This window comes from Podarcis liolepis (assembly GCF_965112155.1).
Source record: "Podarcis liolepis genome assembly, chromosome: 4".
NCBI lineage: Eukaryota > Metazoa > Chordata > Lepidosauria > Squamata > Lacertidae > Podarcis > Podarcis liolepis.
Window position 1 is genome coordinate 45,863,810 of NC_139558.1, and position 23,037 is coordinate 45,886,846.

Here is a 23,037-nt window from a genome sequence, read left to right on the forward strand (position 1 = left end):
AGATGAAACTCACAATAACTGGTCAATTTAGATGGAGAATGAATGACACCCTCTTTCGAGATAAGGAGATTCTCACGAAGGCCCAAAAGACCCTAAAAGACTATTTTGAAATAAATTTGAGGACCGACGTGGAGAAAAGAGTGATCTGGGACGCAAGTAAAGCGGTGATGAGAGGATTTTTGATTCAACAAAACTCAATAAAGAGGAAAAAACAAAATGAGAAAAAAGAGAAGATTCTGGAAATGATAAAGGAAGGAGAGAGGAAATTAAGAACAAAACCAAAGTCTCAGGACATTTTAAGAGAGATCAAATTATACCAAACACAATATATGGAATTGATGAACCAAGAGATTGAATGGAAGATAAGGCAAATGAAGCAAAAGACTTTTGAATCAGCAAATAAATGTGGCAAACTTTTGGCATGGCAATTGAAGAAAAGGCAGAAACTAAATACAGTTACAAGCCTAGAGGTGGATGGAAAGAACATATCCAAACCCAATGAAATTAGAAATTGCTTTTTAAGCTATTTTAAAAAACTCTACACCCAAGGCCCGCAAAATGAAGAAGATATAGACAAATTCCTCGGAAAATATGGACTACAAAACATCTCTCATCAAAGTAAGATGGACTTGAACCAGAGAATCTCAGAACAAGAGATAGAGGCTGCCATTCAGAATATGCAACTGGGCAAATCTCCAGGACCAGATGGACTGACTTCCAGATACTACAAATCGCTGAAGGAATGGCTGACTCAACCACTAAGAGAAGTTTGTAACGAGATCCTTGAGGGAAAAAAGGCACCTGAATCGTGGAAAGAGGCATATATTTCACTCATACCAAAGTCAGAGACTGAAAAGACCCAACTCAAGAACTACCGCCCAATATCCCTGCTTAATGTGGATTACAAAATTTTTGCAGACATTTTGGCAAAAAGATTTAAAAGAGTTTTGATGGAGAAGATTCATAAAGACCAAGCAGGCTTTCTCCCTAAAAGACACCTAGCAGACAATGTAAGGAATGTAATAGATATTTTGGAGAAGTTAGAGGTGAATATAAACACCAAGGCAGTATTGATCTTTGTGGATGCGGAGAAGGCCTTTGATAATATCTCTTGGAGTTTTATGAGGAAGAATCTTCATGGGATGGGGGTAGGTCAGGGTTTTGAGAATGGTATGGCTGCAATATACTCTGAACAAAAAGCCAAACTGATTGTAAACAATGTTGTGACTGAGGAACTTAAGATAGAAAAAGGAACACGACAGGGGTGCCCGATTTCCCCATTACTTTTTATTTCAGTTCTGGAGGTGTTGCTGAATATGATAAGAAATGACCAGCAGGTCAAAGGTGTGCAGGTCGGAGCTAAACATTATAAGTTAAGAGCGTTCGCAGATGACCTAGTATTGACTTTGCAAGAGCCAAACACTAGTACGAAAAGGGTTTTAGAAATAATACAACAGTTTGGCCAGGTAGCTGGATTTAAGTTGAACAAGCAAAAAACCAAAGTTTTAGGGAAAAACCTAACAGATATGGAAAAGGAGAAATTTCAAGAGGAAACAGGTTTGACTGTGGTCAAGAAGGTTAAATACCTAGGGGTGTATTTAACATCTAAGAATCAGAATTTGTATAAGGACAACTATGAAAAATGCTGGTCAGAAATTAAAAAAGATTTAGAAATATGGTCAAATTTGAAACTGTCAATGTTAGGCCGAATTGCAGTAATTAAAATGAATGTATTGCCTAGAATGTTATTTTTGTTTCAGACCTTGCAGATTATTGATAAGATGGAATGTTTTAAGAGGTGGCACAAAGATATCTCGAAATTTGTCTGGCAGGGCAAAAAGCCCCGAATTAAATTTAAAATATTGACAGATGTTAAGGAAAGAGGGGGTTTTGCCCTGCCGGACCTAAAATTGTACTATGAGGCAGCAGCTTTTTGCTGGCTCAAAGAATGGATGCTCCTCGAGAACACGGACATCTTGGATCTGGAAGGTTTCAATAACGCTTTTGGTTGGCATGCATATCTTTGGTATGGTAAAGTTAACAGTGCCTTTAAAAATCACATTGTCAGAAAAGCATTGTTTAATGTTTGGATAAGATATAAAGATCTACTGGAAAATAAAACCCCTAGATGGGTGTCGCCAGTGGAGGCTAAAGCAGTGAAGAAACTCAATATGGAGGTCGGATGGCCGAAGTATTGGGAAATTTTAGAACAGGATGGAGATAAGTTCAAACTACAAAGTCAGGAGAAATTGAAGCATAAAGTAGAAAATTGGTTCCAATATCGCCAAATAATGGAATTTTTTAAACAGGACAGGAAAGTCGGTTTCCAGGTGGAAAAATCAAAATTAGAAACCGAACTGTTAGAACCCAACACTAAGAATTTATCTAGAATGTACAACTTGTTGTTGAAATGGAATACACAGGATGAAACAGTTAAATCGGCTATGATTAAGTGGGCTCAGGATGTTGGACATAATATTATGTCAGCTGACTGGGAATGGTTATGGAACACCGGTATAAAATTTACGGCATGTAATGCCTTAAAGGAAAACATTATGAAAATGGTATACAGGTGGTACATGACCCCAGTCAAGCTGGCAAAAATCTATCATTTGCCCGATAACAAATGTTGGAAGTGTAAAGAGACTGAAGGTACCTTTTATCACCTTTGGTGGACATGCCCGAAGATTAAGGCCTTCTGGGAGATGATCTATAATGAAATGAAAAAGGTACTTAAATGTACCTTCCCTAAAAAACCAGAGGCCTTTCTCTTGGGCATTGTCGGCCAATTGGTGACAAAGAAAGATAGAGCTTTTTTCATGTATGCCACAACAGCAGCAAGAATACTCATCGCAAAGTATTGGAAGACACAAGATTTACCCACTTTGGAAGAATGGCAGATGAAAGTGATGGACTATATGACACTGGCCGAGATGACAGGCAGAATCCGTGACCAACGAAAAGAGACGGTGGAAGAAGAATGGAGAAAATTTAAAAGTTATCTTAAGGACTACTACAAACTTAATGAATGCTAAAATGCCGTGGTTTCCAGAAACAAAGGGGTACAGGGATATAAGGTTAGATTATAAAAGAGGACTAAGAGGATAGAGACTGGAAAGTAACAATTGGGAGTTGCTAGTTGAACTACGGACATTGGGATGCAGAGAGGGGGGGTATGGGGAAGTCCAAGAAAAGAGGTTTATGAAAATATGTTTGAAACTATACGTGTATGTTTGTCATTTTTAATGTTTGTTTGTTTTTCTTAAAAATGTTGTAAAACCAATAAAAATTTTATAAAAAAAACAAAAACAAAATCTCACTTGGATGAATTAATGTTAAAAAACCATGTAAGAAAGAGTTTGTTTACCTTGCTGTTTATTTTTAAGATCTGTCATGTTCTGTAAGGACAGTACCTGGTAGCTATTCTCATAACTAATCCATTTTATATTTTACTTCCATATGAATTTTTATAATAAGGGAATGTGTAACCTACAGTGTAATTTTTCTGCAGCAAATATATTTCTCCAATTATCACCTAACGCTTTGGGTGGCATGTTAAATGTAAGCATTTTTCACATGAGGTTTCTTGGAAAATGTTAAAACATTAACTGCAATACCAAGAAAATCCACTAGATGAAGTACCGTACTCCCATCCTCAGATGCACAGAATAATTGGTGCAGTTGTATTCATGTTTTAGTTACTATGTTTAGCTTCTTAGTTATATAGCTATTGTAAAATCACAGCAACACCTTGGGAATCATATTTGAAACTACATTCTTCTGCATTTAAGATATATTAACCGATCTACATCTCATAGGTTTAACAGAAATCTGAAAGCCAATGAAAAAGCTTCCTGAACATATAAGCTTCTTTGTTTATTTATTTTTAAGGAGATGGCAAGACACAAAAAGCCTTTTCTATAAAAATTACTCCTCTTTTTAACTATCTCAAATTTATTTACAGAAAATAAATGTCAAGCTTCTACTGTGAATAACTTTGTGATTAGAAAAGGAGGACACTGGTATTATGTTAGTTTCAACCTTGACAGCCACTGTTTGGAAGAATGTACAACAGCTGTTTTCTAACAAAGGCTATAGAGGCTAGGATTGTTAAATAACATGTGAAGATGTTACCTTTAGCTTGAAAGGCCTAAAATGTACTCTGGAAACACTATTTAGAAATCAACCTTTTTCAGTATACAACTAATAAAAGGTGTCTGCCAAAGTATAGATACTAAGAGTATGAAGACACAGTACCACAGTTGCCAAAGTACTGCCGCATGCCATCATCCAGTACCACCCTGGTAGACCCCGCCCCCTGCTTACCAGATGTTGTGCAGAGGCTGGCAGCAATGGCAGGGATGGGTGGGGGTGCTGAAAGCAACATAGCACTAGCCACTCTCTATCTCAGTGTTGTGAAAAAAAAGTACCAAGTGGGGCGATTACTGCCACTGCCATCATAAGAGCGCTGCTGGATCAGATCAAATGCTGGGCAGCATTCTGCTCTCACAGGCTGCTAACATGTGAACCCCAGGGGGTTAGCCCAAGGGTTAGCCATCTCTGATGTATAGGACCTTTCCCACATTATTTGGTGGGAAATTAGAGGCCATAGCTTTCAGAATTTGAGCTCATGAGTCAGAAGACAGTGTGGGAGACAGAAACTAGAAAGAATTGAAAAGGAGCCAGAATGAATCAGAAGGAAGCAGGGTTTACTTATCAGATATCCCAGGCATTTCTGTTTTGACATTTCAGAACTGATGTTAGAGAAAAGCAAATTTGTCCTTGGACTGGGTTATTTTTCCAAATCTATCTATGTCATCCTTTTACACAATTAGTTTTATGGGAATCTTTATATGTAGTTTGGAATTATACATGAAGGCTGCAATCTTAAACTTACTTACCTAGAAATAAATTACATTGAATTCAGTGGACTTGCTTCTGAATATACGTGCCTAGCACTGGGTTGCACTGGTGGTATTTCTGGGTGAGTTAGCTGTTTGTATAACCTGGCATTTTTAATAACACATCATTTGAGGAAGTTCCCTGGACTTTCTTTAATTATTATTTACAGGTAGCATCTGGTCTGATTGTAGTGTTTTAAAAAATCAACTGGAGTTTATTTGACACTGCTAGCAATTTATGAACATGCTTACCTGGTGCATGTCACAGAGAGTGAATGAAGTCAGTCTGTGTGTGGTAAATTGGTCTAAGTTATGTCCACTTGGTTTTTATGGGCAGAAGCAGGATCAGTCTGAGGGATGTAGGGATGGCATGGTGGTCTACCAGGATTCTATTGCCCTGACCAGTCCATTCATCTTGTGCCATGTTGTGAGTGTGGTTTTCTGAAATTACAGTAGGTGCTTAGAACAGGATAGGGATTCTGTTAGCATAGCATCTGTCCCATTTTTCAACAGTCTCCATGCATGAGGTAGCTTAGTGGTTTGGGTAGGGGGGTGTTGGAGTTCCCCCAAACTAGTTGTCACATAATTTTCATAAGTAACAGCCTAACTACATGTGATGCTAAATGCATAGTTGGCAATCACATCAGTGGTTTTTGCTTATTTAATGAAGATGGAGCCAATTTTCATAAGGCTCCCAGCATGCAGGGAAAGGAGGTACAGTGGTACCTCGGGTTAAGTACTTAATTCGTTCCGGAGGTCCGTTCTTAACCTGAAACTGTTCTTAACCTGAAGCACCACTTTAGCTAATGGGGCCTCCTGCTACTGCCGTGCCACTGGAGCATGATTTCTGTTCTCATCCTGAAGCAATGTTCTTAACCTGAGGTAATATTTCTGGGCTAGCGGAGTCTGTAACCTGAAGCGTATGTGTCAGGGGTTTAGGAGCAGAGGCACGGGCAAGGGAGGAAACAGAGAGCGAAGGGGAGGAGGCAGAAGAAAAGATGAGTGATGACGACGACCCGAGATCTCCTAGTCTTTCCAGTGAATCAGAGGATTCACAGAAAGGAGCACCAGTGGCCAGGGCAAGGGGGGAGTCTAGGGGGGCACCCCAGGAAGATAGAGCCAGAGGGGACTCAGGGGGGAGCAGCTGGAAATCGGGACCAGCGTCACCGCCAGGAAGCAGGGAAGAGGAAGGGAGCCAGGGGGGAAGCGCTGGCAGCTCACCACAGGAGGGAGGGCATGAGTCAGGAGTGGCCACACCTCCATCGGGGAGCGAAGAAACGGTTAAGAGGAAAGTGGAAGGTTGGGCGCGCGCGCCAAGTTCAAATGCAGAGGAAGGCGGCGCAGTAAGCAGCCCCGAAAGGGAACCAGGTCCTAAAGCCCGGCGCAAGGAGGCAGGAGGGTCCGGGTCAGCGTCAGAAGAATCCCGGAAGGAAGAAGCCCCGGGGGGTAGAGGGACCCAGAGGAGGACAGTCAGGCGGAAAAGGTGGAGCAAGGCTAGGATATTAAGTTGGTGCACACGGGGCGGAGACTCAGACGGAGCTTCGCCGATCTAGCTACTAGACGTAGTTGCGCGCAGCAGCGTGAGAATGGAAACTGTAATTCAATAAAGACTTTTACTTAATGATCGCTGGCTAGCGTGATCCTCTGTGAGCTAGGATCTTCAAGCAGCTCTGACAGTATGTAACCTGAGGTACCACTGTACTGTATATTCCTTCCAAGCCAAACAAATTAAATAAGTCAGTGGGTGCTTTCCCCTCACCCAGAACCCATAGCTAATTGCAGCATGGGTCAGGGGAATTTTCATGAGGACTGCAACAAGGGAGGGAAGTGTTATTATTTTAAAAGACAAACTATGTGCTGTATTGCATTAATCTTGCTTTAGTAAGAATTAGATTTTAAAGTGAACGTTTGTTACAAGCTGCATGGATTTCTACTATTTGTTAGATTTGAGCGTATAGAGTGTATTTAATAATAGTATTGCTGTAGTGCATTGTATCTTTTATACCAGAGCTTCATGAGACAATGGACTCAGCCCAGATATTATTGAATTCATTTAGGGCCAAGATGAAAAGAACCACATGAAGAGTACCCTGTATCCATGGCAAGTTTGGGCTTGAGTTTCTTTAACAAACTGCCTACGTGTGCACACACCAACCGCAATACCATTTGTGATATATGGGCTCTGCCATTCAAAAGGGAAAAGGTAATATCCAAGCCCTTGAGCATACCTGTTTGGATTGCAGCCAACCGTACAGTGGCATCTGCACTGCAATATGTTTATAGCACTAATGAGAAAAGTGTATATTGAATATCATGTCAATTTGCAGGGACCATATGCTGCATGTATGGTTCATAGCCCAGCATCAGGAACCATGAACACAACTCTGTTTGCTAGAGGCATAGAGCACTACCCTACTGTGTGCAGATTCCAGTTTCACAGAGTAGCCGACAGTACAAACCCATATATGTCTATTCCAGAGTAAGCTCATTATATTTCAGACTTCCAGATAAGTGTGTGTAGGGTCCCAATCTGTAAGTCAGCTTATACTCATTAGTTTCTGTTACAGGACAGAGATGAATGTGTCTCCCCATCTCCCCCTTTGTAACCCATCAATGCCAGGGTTATAATTCCTATTTATTGTATTATAAAATGTTGCATGCCACTTTCTTGCTGGAATGGTAAATTATAAGAGCAAGTTATCAACATATGCATATTAATTACAGTGTTCTATGTGCTAGCTGGGAGGAACTTTGTCCAGGTTTCATGATGTCTAATTAACAACAACATAATATGGGGCAGATGGGTCTTATCAACCTGGGAAAGTAGCCCATCTAGAAGGAAAACTGTTCCTAAACCTCTGCTGCCTTGAGAGATGTCTTTGGGAAAAGAAAAGGCTAAGAAATAAACCCTACACAAATCCAGAGTTAGACCCTAACCCTAAATTTAATAAGTAAGAAAACATATGTTCATTACAGGGACATTTACCAAACCTTTGTGCATTTGTGTGCAATTAAAAAAACTTTCATCAATGCCTGTAAAACTTGTGAGATATTTATCAGTCCTCCTTGTGCTCAATCACCCCGATCTCAAGCTGTCAGCAAACATTTTATTTCCCTAGTTGCATGTTACACACCCATGGCTGATGGAGCGCATTTGGTTTCAGGAGTCACATATTCTGCAGGCCTGCAGTACATATTCTAGTGGTTTTCTATTATTTTCACACCTACACAAATGTACCTAGTTACAAAATTTAGTCATTTTGTATTCTTTCTTTCTGTTCCAAACAGAAACTTTAGTCCTTTTCTAAAACCACTCAGAAGATTTGGATGCAGCACAGAACAGCAATATGCAGAATGTATCTATGTGGTGTTAACAATATTGAAAATGACACTTGTCCATTAATGTAAGGTTTTAAATTTAATGTTGTGAATATTCTTCACCCTGAGTGAAGAAGATGCACAACTTCTCAGCTCTCTCACTGTTCCATTATTTACAACAATAAATCATGTGACATAACTATAGCAGTTTTTTTAATGCATTATTTGTCCCCTATCCATTAATTACTGCATCTAGCTTACTCTGGTGTATTTATAGGAAGTACAAATGTAGTTTGGAAACCTGGAAAAAGCTTCACCAATTACCGGTATACAATCAAGTTTTGTGTTGGAAATGTCATGTAAACTGACATAGAATTAAGGAAATTTGTTTGCAAACAGAAACAGCATGTGCTGTTTTTAAGACAAAATAAGAGAAGCGCATAAATATTCTAATCCTTGCAACAATGATTCAACTTTTAGATTAATGCCACTGATTTCAAGGATGCTTTTGTCCACAAGTTTATGATAAATGACTCAGCCTATGTAGACAACATGCAAGGAAAAAAATAAATTGTTTGCATTAATTTACAATTCTTACAACTTTGTTACAATTTACTGTGTTTACAGGATAGAGTTGGTTCCAGCTTCAAATATACATGGTATTGAATCTCTTGCAGCCAACACTTACATATCAGGCTTTTTTCCAGTCTACATAAATGCAAACAGTATGTCTTTAAAATAACTTGTGTAGTGAAAACAATCTTCTTCACCCCTTGACCTGATCCAAACACTGCTCTAGGGATTCCAACTTCTCCTGATATAATAAAGTCTATCCAAAGTCCCTTAAGTAAAAAAATTATGAAATAACTTGTCAGGATAAATATGAAAAGGTAGAACATTACACCATATTTGGTCTTGCATGCGTTCCAAGAATATAGGATCATAACAATGAATGACATAACGGAAAAGAGAGACTTCCTATTTTGAACACAATACACAGATCTGTCTAAGTTTCAGTTAAAGATATACCAAAGAATATTCACTCTGCTTTGGGAACTAAACTGAAATCCTATGCACACTTACCTGGGAATAAGTTCCACTGACTGTATAGTGGGACTTAGTTCAAGTAAACATGTATAGTTGCACTCTTTGTGGCTTAAATCCTATGCACACTTGCCCAGAGTAGGCTCCACTGAACACAATGGGGCTTACTTAGAAGTAACATGCATTGGATTACACAGTTCTTTCTTTTTTTAAGGGCTGCAATATGTTGCTGGAACTTTTCAAGGTATGAGTATTTAATAAAAGCTAAGAGCACTCAAATAATATTTTATTACTGAATACAAAAATACTATCTATGTAAAAACAATAAGTTAGTTTATCTTACAATACTTTACACTACTCTGTTGTGGGACATTTCATGTTGGATTGCTCTATTATGTAGTTATAATTCACACATGGCTTCATAATTTTGCACAAAGCATCTCCAACAGCATGTCATCCATATTCACTGTTCCAATGATAGGCCTAAAGAAAAGTTCGGAAATAACATTAGCATTAATAGATCCGAGCATAGACAGAGCCGCATTCAGTTTGGCAAATCTAGTCTGGTCCCCTCTGTGAATCATTCTGACATGTTCATTTAGGGCTTGCTGTGCTTCTTGCTGCAGTCCCTGGATGTACTGTACACACTGCAGCCCAGGCAGATCTAGAAGGGTAAAAAGAAAACACATGAACATTAAGTCCTCTCTTCATAATACCTTTTTATCTGCAATATACACAATTGGAAGTGACTTACTCTATTGTGCAAAATGGCTGGAAAGTAATCGGAATTAACGGAGACCAAAAAAGTACTTCACTGAACTTTTAGTAGCAAGACAAGTCTGATAGCCATCATACCACTATAAGAATATAAACACAATACATGAAGCATGTGTTGTGAAGTGTACAACTCTATTTCTTTTTACAAAATGGAATTTTTCATGCTCAGTTCAGGGAACAGAGGACACGCCCACCCACTACTAAGAACAAATGACACTTTCTACAAAATTTATTAACTTCTCTAACAAATATGTTTAAACCTATCAGTTATAAAACTCACCAATCTACTTTTAGAAATAAAAATGTCCACAAATTGACAAAGATAGCATGGGAGGGAGAGAGCAAGAGAGAAAAGAAGGCTTGCCCACAACCTGTTGACAGCCAGTATCATTCATATTAAAATGTGCATTGCAGCCATACTTCCAAGGTTCTACAATGCAAATAAAAAAGCTCTGAATTACCTTTCCAGCAACAGCAATACTGCAACAGACTTGTGTCAAGGAGCAATTACTATTTTTATTTTTGTGCCAAAATGTGATAGTATCAAATTAAAAATTCAAGTGCCATTCTAAAAGCTGTGTTTCCTATACAAATGAAATGTATCTAGTTTTGATTGCTTACAACAGTATCTTCTATTTTAAGTTAACATATAATGAATGTAAATATTTTCTAATGCCTAAAGGCAGCATTTCTGGTTCTGACCTCTTACACCATTTTAAAAATGTGCTTAATTCATTTTATTCTTTTATAATTACCAATAATTTCCTTTCTTTCTCCTTTCTTCTACATTACTATTTATTTAGTATAAATTATTACATGTTAATTATTAGTATCCACTAGATGTGTTAGTTTAATGGTCAAAGTAGCAATTTCCGCTGAAAATAACTTTTTAGAACGTTTCAAAATGAGGTAGTTGAACATGTTTCCTTACAATTCAGTACAACCGTTCAGTCCCTAAGTGAATCTATATATTTAATACACAATAAAACGCCCTCTACCCTTAAACACCACAGTACTTGATCAGAACACAGGGAGTTTCTAGAGCACAAGAAAAACTTTGCTTACGAGGGTCTTTCAGAATCCCTGTTTTATAAGAAATTCTGAAGGAAAGAGAGATGACAAAATGAAGATATTCTTAGCTTTGCAGCCCAGCATTAAACAGGTTTATCCAGAAAAAAAAAGCTCCATGTGCGGTCTGTTTTTCTGAACATAAAACTGGATGCTGTTCTGCCAGGCTAAGCAACAGGAAACTAAAAGAGCACATGGAAACTGTTTTTATTCTCTCCCCCCAAAAAGCCGAGCTTACTAGTATGCTTTACTGCACTTTTGTTACTCTCCGAGGATATTACATAGCCCATGTTTTAAGGGAAATTTCCCTGAGCAGAACAGGTAGAGAGAGTTCAAACCCTTTCCCCTTTCTTGTCAAGTCTGCCTGTCGCTAGCGCAATGAAAACCCTCGAAGACCACGGTTCCCAACGTGGAGCAGGGGGGCAATTTGATTTGTAAGGGTGGCAATTCAAGAACAAGTTATTAACAGTTAATGGCCTTTTAGTCTTCCTCCACTTGAATAGTTTACTTTTTGAATAATACGAATCATATGTCACGGGGCGGGGGGGGGGGGGTTTGGATCATCAGGATTTTAGAGATGCTGAGGTGGAGCACGGCCAGAAAAAGGTTGGGAACCACTGCTCTAAGACTTTCCAGAGTCTCAGCAAAACAAAACTTGAGTTGCCTTCACGCTAATTCACCTTCTGATGTTATGTTCAGGTAAGGCATTTATTTTTTTAGCTTTAGAAGTAAAGGCACGAAGGCAGGACCAACTACCACGACACCTGTTCCCCCCCCCCAAAAAAATCAGGCTTTTTAAACAGTTTCTGTGCTATTCGTAGCTACTTGGCAGGAGGAAACCAGCTGAAGAAATCCAACAGGTGGTGCCTGTGCTAACATGGCAGGGCGGGGGGGGGGTAGGAAGAGAAGCTAGCCGGGGCCCCTGTCTCGCCCCCAACTCCCCGCGCTTCTTTCCCGCCAAAATCCCCGCGCTTACCCGGATTGAAGAGCACCGTCCCCTTGAGGTAGGCGTACTCCTTGGTGGTAATGTCCAGGCTCCAGCACTTGCCCAGGAAGCTTTGGATGGCTTCGATCTCCTCTGCCGACGGGAGCTTCGGGCTGCTGCTGCTGCTACTGCTGCTGCCACAGGTCGCCGCCGCCAGCTTCTCCTGGGTCTTGTGCAGCAGGAGGAAATGGTGCTGCGGCTGCCGCCGTTGCCGGTGCTGCAGCTGCTGCTGCTGCTGCTGCCTCTGCTCTTCGGCCCGCTTCTCGGTCAAGATCCTTTGCAGCATGCTGGGCTCGGTGGTCTCCACCGTCTCGAAGTGCACGCGGTCCTGGGCCAGCCCCAGCACCAGCAGCGGAGCCCAGGAGCTGCGCACCAGCACCAGCTGCTCGTCCAGGGGCAGCTCCTGGAAGCTGGGCACGTTCTTGACGAAGCGCAGCGTCTTCACCAGCACCGCCGAAGCCGCCTTGCACGCCACCTGCGGGCTCTGCAGAGCCACGCGCTTCTGCGAGCCGCACGAGCAGCCGGGACACGCCGCGTGCCCGCCCGGACTAAGCGGTGGAGGAGGCGGCGGCGGCGGTGGAGGAGGAGGCGGCTGCTCGCTTCCCGCCTGCCGCCGCTGCTGCTGCCGCTGCTCCTCGCTTTTCAGGATATTGTAGAGGATGCTGCTCTGCCGCCGGCTGCCCGTGCAGCAGCGGCATCTTTCCACGCACGCCATGGCTCCAAAGGGAGGCGGCTGGAGAAAGAGGGCTGGAAAGAGCGGGAAAAGCTCGCCGCTTCCGCCCCTCAGCCGAGCGGAGTGCTCGCCCTCGGCTCGGCCCTTAACTTTATAGCGCGCGGGCAGCTAGAGTTCAACGGCGCAGACGCTCCTGAGTCGCTGAGGGAGGGAAGAGGCGAGGGCGAGGGTTGGGTGGGAGCGGAGCCAAGTCCCGGCGCCAACTCCACCTTCTCCCGCTCTCCTCCTCCCGGCTACACAGCGGAAGCGCGAGGCTCTGAGGCGCTCGCCTTTGTGCTCCCTTCGTCAATGTGGCCCCGCCGTCTCCTGAGGCGCAATATTTACGGGCGGCATTGCGTTGCCTTGCTTTCGTTTCCTTCCTCCTCTTTCTTTAGACTCGGCTTCAAGGGCAGGGCAAAAGTAATGCCCATATTTATATATTGCCATGCCTTCGCCACCCCATTCCCTCTTCCGATGGAGGGCTCGGGGAAAGCGAGGAGGTTCTTTGCAAACAGCCAAATAATTGCAGAGCAAAGTTCAAGGAGTTAAATTGCCTGCGAGTAGAGAGTCTCTGCAATGATCTAATAAAGCGCCCTGGGTTTTATGGAGACTCATCAAAGGAATATTTCCTTCTAAGAAATCCAGGTGTTAGAGAACATTCTCTAAACTATTTTTTTTAAGCTTAATTTCAAACCACTTTTGCTTCCACGTTATTGTTGGTGATTAAAAAGCAGGCACACGCTAGTAATTTGGTTTTCTTTCTTACTATATATTTTGTAAGTTCCTTGCTGGATATATGAATATCGTATACTGCAGTGCAAGCATATATATCTTATAATATTAAGTAAAAGAATATGCCTGTGGCACTGCTTTTTTCTTAATCACAAGATTACAAATCTGCGGGGTTATTAGCTCTGTGTTATTAGTTATCTATGTTATTAGCTCTGAACTGGCATTGCTGGTATTTTTATTTTATGCTAACTATTCTAACTTTAAAATCCATAATAAGTTTAATTTTAAAGGTGGTGCTAGAGGTCATTCCTGGATATGTGTATCTAAAACAGCAGTGCATTCCACAAACCAGCTAAGCCACAAAGTATTTACACCAAAGCCAGTTCTTCATCAAAAACAGGAACAATGTGACTGAAATTCCTGAGGCCTCTTCCTGTCCAACACCACCAAGATATACTTATAGATGCAGCCCTCCCCCCAAAAACCATACACACACACCTGCATACCAAATCCAGCTCAGAATCCTGCAGAGCAGAAGTCTTGGCAACTCTAGATCATTACAGTTATAACATCTCTCTCCACGGGCATCTATTACTTCACTTTCTTTTCTCATCTTTTATCCTTTTCTTGATTACTCTTCTCTATGTCTCCTCATCTTCTTTGAAGTTCTTTTTATACTTTCTCTTAATTAAATTAATTGTAAATCAGGTGATAACGAATGAATGTAAAATACAAAAAGGAACTAGGCAAGGGTGCCCGCTATCACCGTTATTTATCCTGGTTCTGGAAGTACTTGCAAGAAATATAAGAGTGAATAAAGAGATTAAAGGGATAAAAACTGGAAAAAAATGAGTTTAAGTTGAAAGCCTTCGCTGATGATCTAGTAATTACCATAGAAGATCCAAAAAACTCTCTCCCTAGAGTAATAGAGAAAATCCAAGAACTTGGGGAAGTGGCAGGATTCAAATTAAATAGAAATAAAACCAAGTTATTAGTTAAAAAATTAAAAGAAGAATAGAAAAATGATTTGGTGCAAAGTATTGAGATAGAAATCCATAAAATGTAAAATATTTAGGGATATGGTTAACAGCAAGAAATATAAATGTGTATAAAGACAATTATGAAAAAGTATGGTCAGAGATAAAAAGGAATTTAGAAATATGGAGTAGAATGAACCTTTCCCTACTAGAAAGAATTGCGGCAATAAAAATCAATGTGTTGCCTAAAATGCTCTTTCTTTTCCAGACAGTCCCAGTAATGGTTAAGGATGATTGCCTAAAACGATGGCAAAAGGATATTTCCAAGTTTGTCTGGCGGGCAAAAGGACAAGGATTAAACATAAGATGCAGATACAAAAGAAAGAGGAGGCTTTGCCCTTCCAGATCTCAAATTGTATTATGAGGCTGAAAGTTTGGTCTGGATTAGGGACTGGATAAAACTGGAAAAGGAAAAAGCATTAGATTTGGAAGGTCATGATAACAGATATGGATGGCATGCATACTTATGGTATGGAAAAGGGAAAGTACATAAAGGATTCTACAATCATATAATCAGGAGATCATGTGGGAGAGGTATAAAGATTTAATAGAACAAAAAACACCTTGGTTGTTATTACCAATTGAAGCTTCGTTACTCAAGCTGCTTGGTAAAAGGGGGAAGTGGCCTACATATAGAGATTTATTGAGAGTTCAAGAAGGAACATGGAAATTAAAAGATTATGAGGAAATCAAAGACCATTTTCAGAGTTGGATGCATTACAGGCAATTATATGAGAGGGATGCAGGTGGTGCTGTGGGTTAAACCACAGAGCCTAGGACTTGCTGATCAGAAGGTCGGCGGTTTGAATCCCCGCAATGGGGTGATCTCCCGTTGCTCGGTCCCTGCTCCTGCCAACCTAGCAGTTCGAAAGCACATCAGGTGCAAGTAGATAAATAGGTACTGCTCCGGCAGGAAGGTAAACAGCATTTCAGTGCACTGCTCTGGTTTGCCAGAAGCGGCTTAGTCATGCTGGCCACATGACCTGGAAGCTGTACGCTGGCTCCGTCGGCCAGTAAAGTGAGATGAACGCAGCAACCCCAGAGTTGGTCACGACTGGACCTAATGGTCAGGGGTCCCTTTACCTTTACAAGGAAGATAACAAAAAAGGGTTTAGCTATACAATCTCTAGATTTCAAAAGGAGATTATAGAAGAAGTGAAGATGCTGAAGAAAGCATATAGTCTTCTGCTAGAATGGGAAACAAAAGACCTGCCAAGAAAAATGAAGAGCTTATGCTACAACAGCAGCAAGAGTCTTGTTAGCACAAGGATGGAAGAACGAGGAAATCCCAATGAAAGAACAATGGCAAGAAAAACTGATGAGCTATGCGGAGTTGGCAAAGTTAACATATAAACTGTGTGAGAAGACAACTGTTTTATAAACTATCTAAAGAGACAACAAAAGGATTTGGACTCCTTGACAGGTTTTGAATAAACATCCACAAATTTATTAGTAGAATATATGATAGATAAGGCAATGATATGTACAATTTTACAACATGCAGAGAATAACATGTATAAACAAATCAGAGGGGAGCTGAGGGGAGTCTTTGGAGAGTGGGAGAGGGAGGGAGGGGGAAAGGGGGAAAATGTAATTGGTTATATTGATTTATAATTTGTTAAACTTGTTCAATAAATTTTTTTTTAAAAAAAGTGTTTTATACACTACCATCACTTTTTGCTCTCTGTGAAACTATGGTTACAATTCCAAGCATACTTGGGAGCAAGTCAGAATTCAAATAAGCTCCTGAGTGAACCGGGGGCAGACCAAACAGTAAAACCTCCAACATGACAATTAAGACTTCCCTGTAAACCTTGTTAAGGCTAAGCTATGAAAGCATGTGTAGGAAAATGAGTGTACACCATATGTACTTAGAACAGAAAAAGCTCATAGTTGAAGTCCATAAGGGGAGGACTTTGATAATGTCTCTGTTGCTGTGCACATCACCACCATCATCATCATTAATAAAAAACAATAATATCGGAGAGGATAGGACTAAAGAGCTCTTTGGCTGTGGCTAATTTCTTGAGGGAGTAAGTGATTTGAGGCCCTGTAGCTCACCCTGTCAGCTCCCTTAGCTCCCTGTTAAATACAGTTGTACCTCGGGTTACAAACACTTCGGGTTACAGACTCCGCTAACCTGGAAGTAGTACCTCGGGTTAAGAACTTTGTCCCAGGATGAGAACACAAATCACACGGCGGCGGGGCAGCAGCAGCAGGAGGCCCCATTAGCTAAAGTGGTACCTCAGGTTAAGAACACTTTCAGGTTAAGAACAGACCTCTGGAACGAATTACCGTAAGTTCGTAACCCAAGGTACCACTGTAATTAGTTACTGACTAAATACAAAGATAGTAACAAGGACAAGAGATACAGAGATGCAAGCAATACTGCACTCAACTCACAAAGTAGTCTAACAAGTATTATTGGTATACATCATCCTTTGCCAACCTAGTGCTCTCCAGATGTTTTGGACTACAACTTCCATCAGCCCTAGCCAGCAGACATCTACAGGGCACCAGGTTAGTAAAGGTGGTTGTACTTTGTGCTTTTGTTATATGCACAGATACCTAGATGTCTGAAAGCTAGACCTAAGTTTATGGTAAAAAATAAGCCTAACAATTCTTAGTGCAGAACAAAAGTTAGGAACTGCAGGCCCAGAAGACAAATATAGTAGTCCAGGCCTTTTTAACCAGACCATACTCCTCACCTGCCTTCTTCTACATCCTTCTCAAGTGCTTATGCCAGACTGGCATCTACCCCTGAACTATGATACCCTCTATCCACTTCCTTGCCTGGATAGAGGAGTGTGTGTATTGAACATTACTACATTAAAGGTAAAGGGACTCCTGACCATTAGGTCCAGTCGTGGCTGACTCTGGGGTTGCGGCACTCGTCTCGCTTTACTGGTATCATGTGGCCAGCATGACTAAGCCGCTTCTGGCGAACCAGAGCAGCACACGAAAATGCCGTTTACCTTCCCGCCAGAGCGGTACCTATTTATCTACTTGCACTTTGACGTGCTTTCGAACTGCTAGGTTGGCAGGAGCAGAGACCGAGCAATGGGAGCTCACTCCGTCGCGGGGATTTGAACCACGGACCTTCTGATTGGCAAGTCCTGGGCTCTGTGGTTTAACCCACAGTGCCAACCACGTCCCCTATTACTACATTAGGTGTATTAAATTCAGTGGGTCTCTTCTGAGTATTTAGTCTACTCAGATGGTATTTAGTTGAATACCATCCTAAGAGTTACATCTCTTGCTCTACACATTTTTGCCACTGGCCCTGTCTTTTGTTCTGGCTCTAGTGGCATGTGGACTCTGGAAGCTTACTCACAAGTTGAAAAATGTCCCGGCTCCCTGGCTCCCCTTGGAGCCAGCATACACTCTGGTGGGTGGGCTGGATCCGTTTGTGCCAGGACAGGCAGCAATGCATCCTTGGCAAAAAGACCTGGGTCAGTCCTTCCAAGTCCCCTTCTTACTGTAGTGCAGCTGGCCCCACTGATTCACTGCCCAGCTCTTTGGCTACCATGGAAGTCTCACTGTCCAAAGCCAGGATAGGCACTGTGTCAAAAAGTTTTTCCTCTCCTGTGATGTCTGAAATGATAGACACCACACACACCCTCAACTTGCTACTTAGGCTTCATGATAATAATAAAAATGTCCTTTACCCTGGTGCAGGATAAAAGGAGCCATGGCACATTTCCAGCAGAATTTGCTCAGAGGCAGAAGGGTAGTGTCAAACAAAAAGATGGGCAAAGAACATAAACAGAACAATAAGGTGTATAATAATTTAGTATTTATACACATATATGCACAAGCTTTTGCTTATTTCATTTATATCCTGCCTTTCTTGAGAGGGAACTCAAGGCAGAACTTACAGTTTGTTCCACAATCTCCCATACTCTGCTTAACTTCACCAATATTGTAATGTGCAGCTTAGGTTCCCAGCACCAAGCTGTGCAACCTTCTCTGGCAGCTCTTGATAGAATTGAATACTTGAACTGAAACATTTATAGATGAAGATGCAAGTGTGTCTCATTTCCTTAACAAATATGCCTGAAATAAATGTTGTTCCTTTTTTATTTGAGTTTTTGCTTCTTTATACTCTACAGGAGTCTTTTTTAGACTAAACATGGAAAAAGTTACTACGGACTCTCAATTTCCTTTTATAAATTGCATGCAATATATTTCATTTATAGTCATCAATTGTGTGCTCATAATTCAGCCCCAAATGGGAGTTTCTATAATAAACTGTTTTGTTGGCTTATTCAGTAAACTGGTAGAGGCAAGTTCCAATTTTATGAGATTTATTACCTGTGTTGCTGGATGACCTTAGCATCTTGTTCTCTTTCTCCTGGTGATGAGAATTAAGAGTTATTACCGAGTGCAATGGAGACTTCTGATGCTGTTCCAGCTTTAAATGGTTTAACTCAGGGAACTAGGAGGCTTTAACACTGTCTGTTATGAGGAGAGAAAGTCATTTCTTTGATTTAAATAGGCAATTGAGAAAGGTTAACTCAACATTTTTTTTAGAATATAATAAATATCTTCCCTTGTTTCATTATTATTACTTTTAACTGAGGGCTGGTTTCTGTATTAACAACTGTGCAGTAAATCCACATCATATGGGTGCTTCACAATGTATGCAATAATCTGTTTCCCTCTCATTTTCACATGGCCCCCATTGTGCACATTTAACCTTTCCATTGTAGTTGATGCGATGTTTTGTATAGATAAAATAGGAATACTCAATTGCTGGGAACACATCAGAAGCATAGGCATATTCAAAGCAACATTAAAATCAGTGTGGATGTTCTCTTGACATCTCAGAGTACAATTATAGATATGCCTGAAATAAGTTCAGCAACACATTAATATAAGAAATGAAAATATGAAGTACATTCAGATACTTATAAAATGCACCCAAAGTGCGTGCCTAAAGTAAGCAAACTTTACATCCTTAAATTGTTACTTAAGGATAGTTTACCAAATCACTTTACATTTGTTTTTTCTGTGCAGTTCCCTGTGACAAGGAAAATTAGTACCTGAAACTTCAACAAAAGTGATAAGCAGCTTGTACATAACTGGACTTTCCAGTTGCTGTTATTTTATTCAGTCATAGCTGTCCTGGTATTTACTTCATTCAGTGGTTCTTTGGGCCTAGGAGACCTGGGTTGACATGTTTATTTTCTGTATTTGTAAGGATGTGTGGAAAATCTGTTCATGTTCCAGAGGTTCAAAGAGCAGCGTGGGGCTGTTTGAAAGCCCTCTGGGAGATGGAAGTAGTTTCCATTGAAACCATTGTTAAAATGGAGGGAGTTTTTCTCCATTTTAGCAGAGGTTTCAATGGAAATCACTTCCCCTTTCCAGAGTAAGGCATGTCCTCACTGCCCACCAGCTGATGGCTTACCTTCCAACATTTATCTGATGAAAATAGGGACTTCCTATTCCATAATAGTAATAATAACAATAATTTTTTTAATGTAAAATGTTAACTTAAAGACATACCCATAACTTAAAGACATTGATCTTCCATAAAACATATTTTGCTGCATCTGTGCAAAATATGAGCAAGCCAGGGCTGAACTGATATTACCCTTGCTGGTACCTTTCCCTGGAAAATCAGAGGCTCACTATGTAAGGTTCCTATTGGAAGACCTGATAAACGCTAGAACATTAGCAGTGGCAAAGCTTTTATCAGTGGTTGCAAGAACCAATGATCCCTATCTTTTGAACAAAATGCTTGTTTAACCTGGAGGTAGGCTGTATGAATTGTGCATTGCTTTGTAACAATTTGTTGGGTCTCTGGACCATAATAAAGATTGATTGATTGATTGATTGATTGATTGAAAATATTTTTTTTATTTATACCCTGCCCCTCTGACTGGGTTTCCTCAGCCACTCTGGGCAACTGCCAACATATATAAAAACGTAATAAAACATTAAACACTAAAAAAAAGAAATCCCTTCTTCTGAAGGCTGTATAGTTATCACTTATGTCTTTGGATCGGGGGTCACATAACTCTAAACCCTTCAACATTTTTCTGATGAAAATAGGGACACTCTTCCATACCTTCCAACATTTCTCTGATGGAAATAAGAACATCCTAAGAAAAATTGTGACATCCTGCGATCAATCAGAAACCAGGACGGCTTCTGTAAATCTGGAACTGTCCCTGGAAAAGAGGGGCACTTGGAGGGTCTGTGATGTGGGGCGGGGTTAAGAGCACAGCTTGCTCCAGCAAAGGAGCAGTCAGGATCTTAAAGTGAAGTCAGGTCTGGGGCCAATGGGTATGATTTAGGAAAAACAGCTTCATAGCCCAAACAGCTTCACCCCCTTGCATGCCAGGTTTGGTGTGTGGACCAGAGGTTCCCCACACCGGTAGACCATGATCCCACCTCTGCTGTGTAAGAGTCTATATTGACTCCATCTCAACCCACCAGGATATGCCCTGATTCTTCATAATAAAAACAAATTAAAAGGATATTCAAATACACTATCAAGCCTGGTTTTCTGTGGCTGCTCTCCTGGCACTGATACTAAAAATATTTCCTAGTATTTTTCTGAAAAGAACATGGGTTCATCATAGAAGTATACTGCAGAGATGTTAATGCCCATAGAAGTGCACATTTTTGTGCTAGTTCTATGTTATTCCTGAAAGTTTATTCATAATTACATTCTTCATGAAATGATGTGCTCCTACATTCTGCAGAAAGTCACTGTTACACTTTCTAGATGCTCATAAGATTGCCAAATTGCCAGTATTTTACTGGTCCAGTCACAATTGACCAGTCAATGAATCAGTATTGTAGGCTAAAATCCTAGTAAAATGTGGATTTTACCAAACTGCAATGAGGACCTGCCACATTCTGCCAACCATCACCCATATGCCAGCAGTTGGTTTAGTCCTGAGTTTCCTTTGATTCACCAGATTCTACTCTGGCTGTGTTCCTTAGCATTAGCATTTTTGAAAATATGCAACTGGCGACACTAACTTCTGAATGTAAATTATTCTGAGGGTGTTGGCTTTCAGACTTCACAAGAATGCAAAGGAGGGGAGCATAATGCCTGAGCAAGCCTAGAGTAGGATCTTATGCTTGGCTTTAGACAGTTACAGTGCAGATTATATAGGCCTCCACAGAAGTAAGCCAGTGTAGTGTATATTGGATTGCAGTTTTAGAGTCATACTATACAAGATCTTCTCCTGGGCTGCTAATCTGGCCTGCTGTTTCAGGTGTGATGGAGGAAGCTATTGCATCACCAGTGTTTTAGGAAGATACAATTAGCATTCCAACTGGCTTCTAGCTTCGAGAACACTATCCAACCATCTCGTCCTCTGTCGTCCCCTTCTCCTTGTGCCCTCCATATTTCCCAACATCAGGGTCTTTAGGCCTCCCTTTCTTTAACTAGGGACTGAGAGGGAGGTCACCAGAAGCAATCTCAGTATGATGGTGGAAAGGTATCTTGCCACTGCTGTTTTCTAGTACTGCTCCACTGCAGTGAGACCAGAAATGGACTTCGTAACAGAGACCATTGATTCTTAAGTTCCCAAGCATCCTGGCTACCCTTATCTGCTCCCCAACTAGGTAGGTGTCCACCAAGTGAAAGCCAAGCCTAGTCAACTCCCCACCTCAAAATAGTTTTGCTGTATCTTTCCAGTTAAGACAAAGCAAACATGATTTAGTAGATGACATTTTCCCCCACTAAATGTTACACAAACTACGTTCCCTAAATCTTAGGACAATAAAATTCTACACAACATTAGAAAATTTGATTCAGACACTGCTAATCTATGCATCAGTTGTGGAAACACACAGAGCCTACTTTTTCTTATTGTGGTATTAGTGGGCTACAGGTCAGGGCTATTACCAATAGAAAGAAGGACCAGAGGGAGTTAGCTGCTCCCCTGGCAATTATCCCACCTCCTTAGGAAGATATCACATCATGAGAACTCTTGTTCCATTTTATTCCCATGAACCATTATTCTTTGAAGATGTTTGTTCCTGAACTTGGCTTTTGGATTTCAAGCACGTTGCATGCCATTTCAGCATATTCATCAGTCTGCAGCATTCTTGATATAAGCAAATCTTTCTTTTGTCCTTCACCTCATAGGAAGAAATTCTGTCATCACTCAAATGCAACTGACCAACAATCTAGCAACTTTCTTAAACAGCCCCTGCTTCCATTAAATGTGTGAGAAAGTACTAAAGTGGTCAGTGACAGCAGTTTTATAATAAACAGAAGGGCAGTACATTTTGACATGTAACAGCTGACTAGCGTCTATGTACTGTCTGTTATCTTCACTATGCACAGCACAATTTATTAGGGATTTCCTTTTCCTTCTCCCAAGAGAACCTTCATTAAAATCACCAAGGCCATTTACAAAGTCTACAGTAGATTAGACATTCTTATCTAATTTAGGTTAAAAATACTTCAGATTTCTTGCCTTTGCTTATAAAACA

At 40.8% G+C, this 23,037-nt stretch overlaps 1 protein-coding gene across 2 annotated transcripts; it reads right to left on the reverse strand.

Annotated features, from left to right (window-relative positions):
- Positions 1 to 8,722: 8,722 nt before the first annotated feature.
- Positions 8,723 to 15,322, reverse strand: NR0B1 (nuclear receptor subfamily 0 group B member 1). 2 transcript variants are annotated; one of them, XR_014524925.1, is made up of 2 exons: positions 10,688 to 15,322; positions 8,723 to 10,492 (listed from the first exon to the last, which is right to left on the reverse strand). XR_014524925.1 is itself a non-coding variant. In XM_083498274.1 (2 exons), exons 1-2 carry the CDS (start codon positions 12,806 to 12,808, stop codon positions 9,683 to 9,685), a joined length of 969 nt encoding a protein of 322 aa, XP_083354400.1. In that variant the 5' UTR covers positions 12,809 to 13,531; the 3' UTR covers positions 8,723 to 9,682. The 2 variants fall into 2 exon arrangements, 1 of the variants encoding a protein (XP_083354400.1); XM_083498274.1 differs by having other exon boundaries at positions 8,723 to 9,927; positions 12,085 to 13,531.
- Positions 15,323 to 23,037: the final 7,715 nt, after the last annotated feature.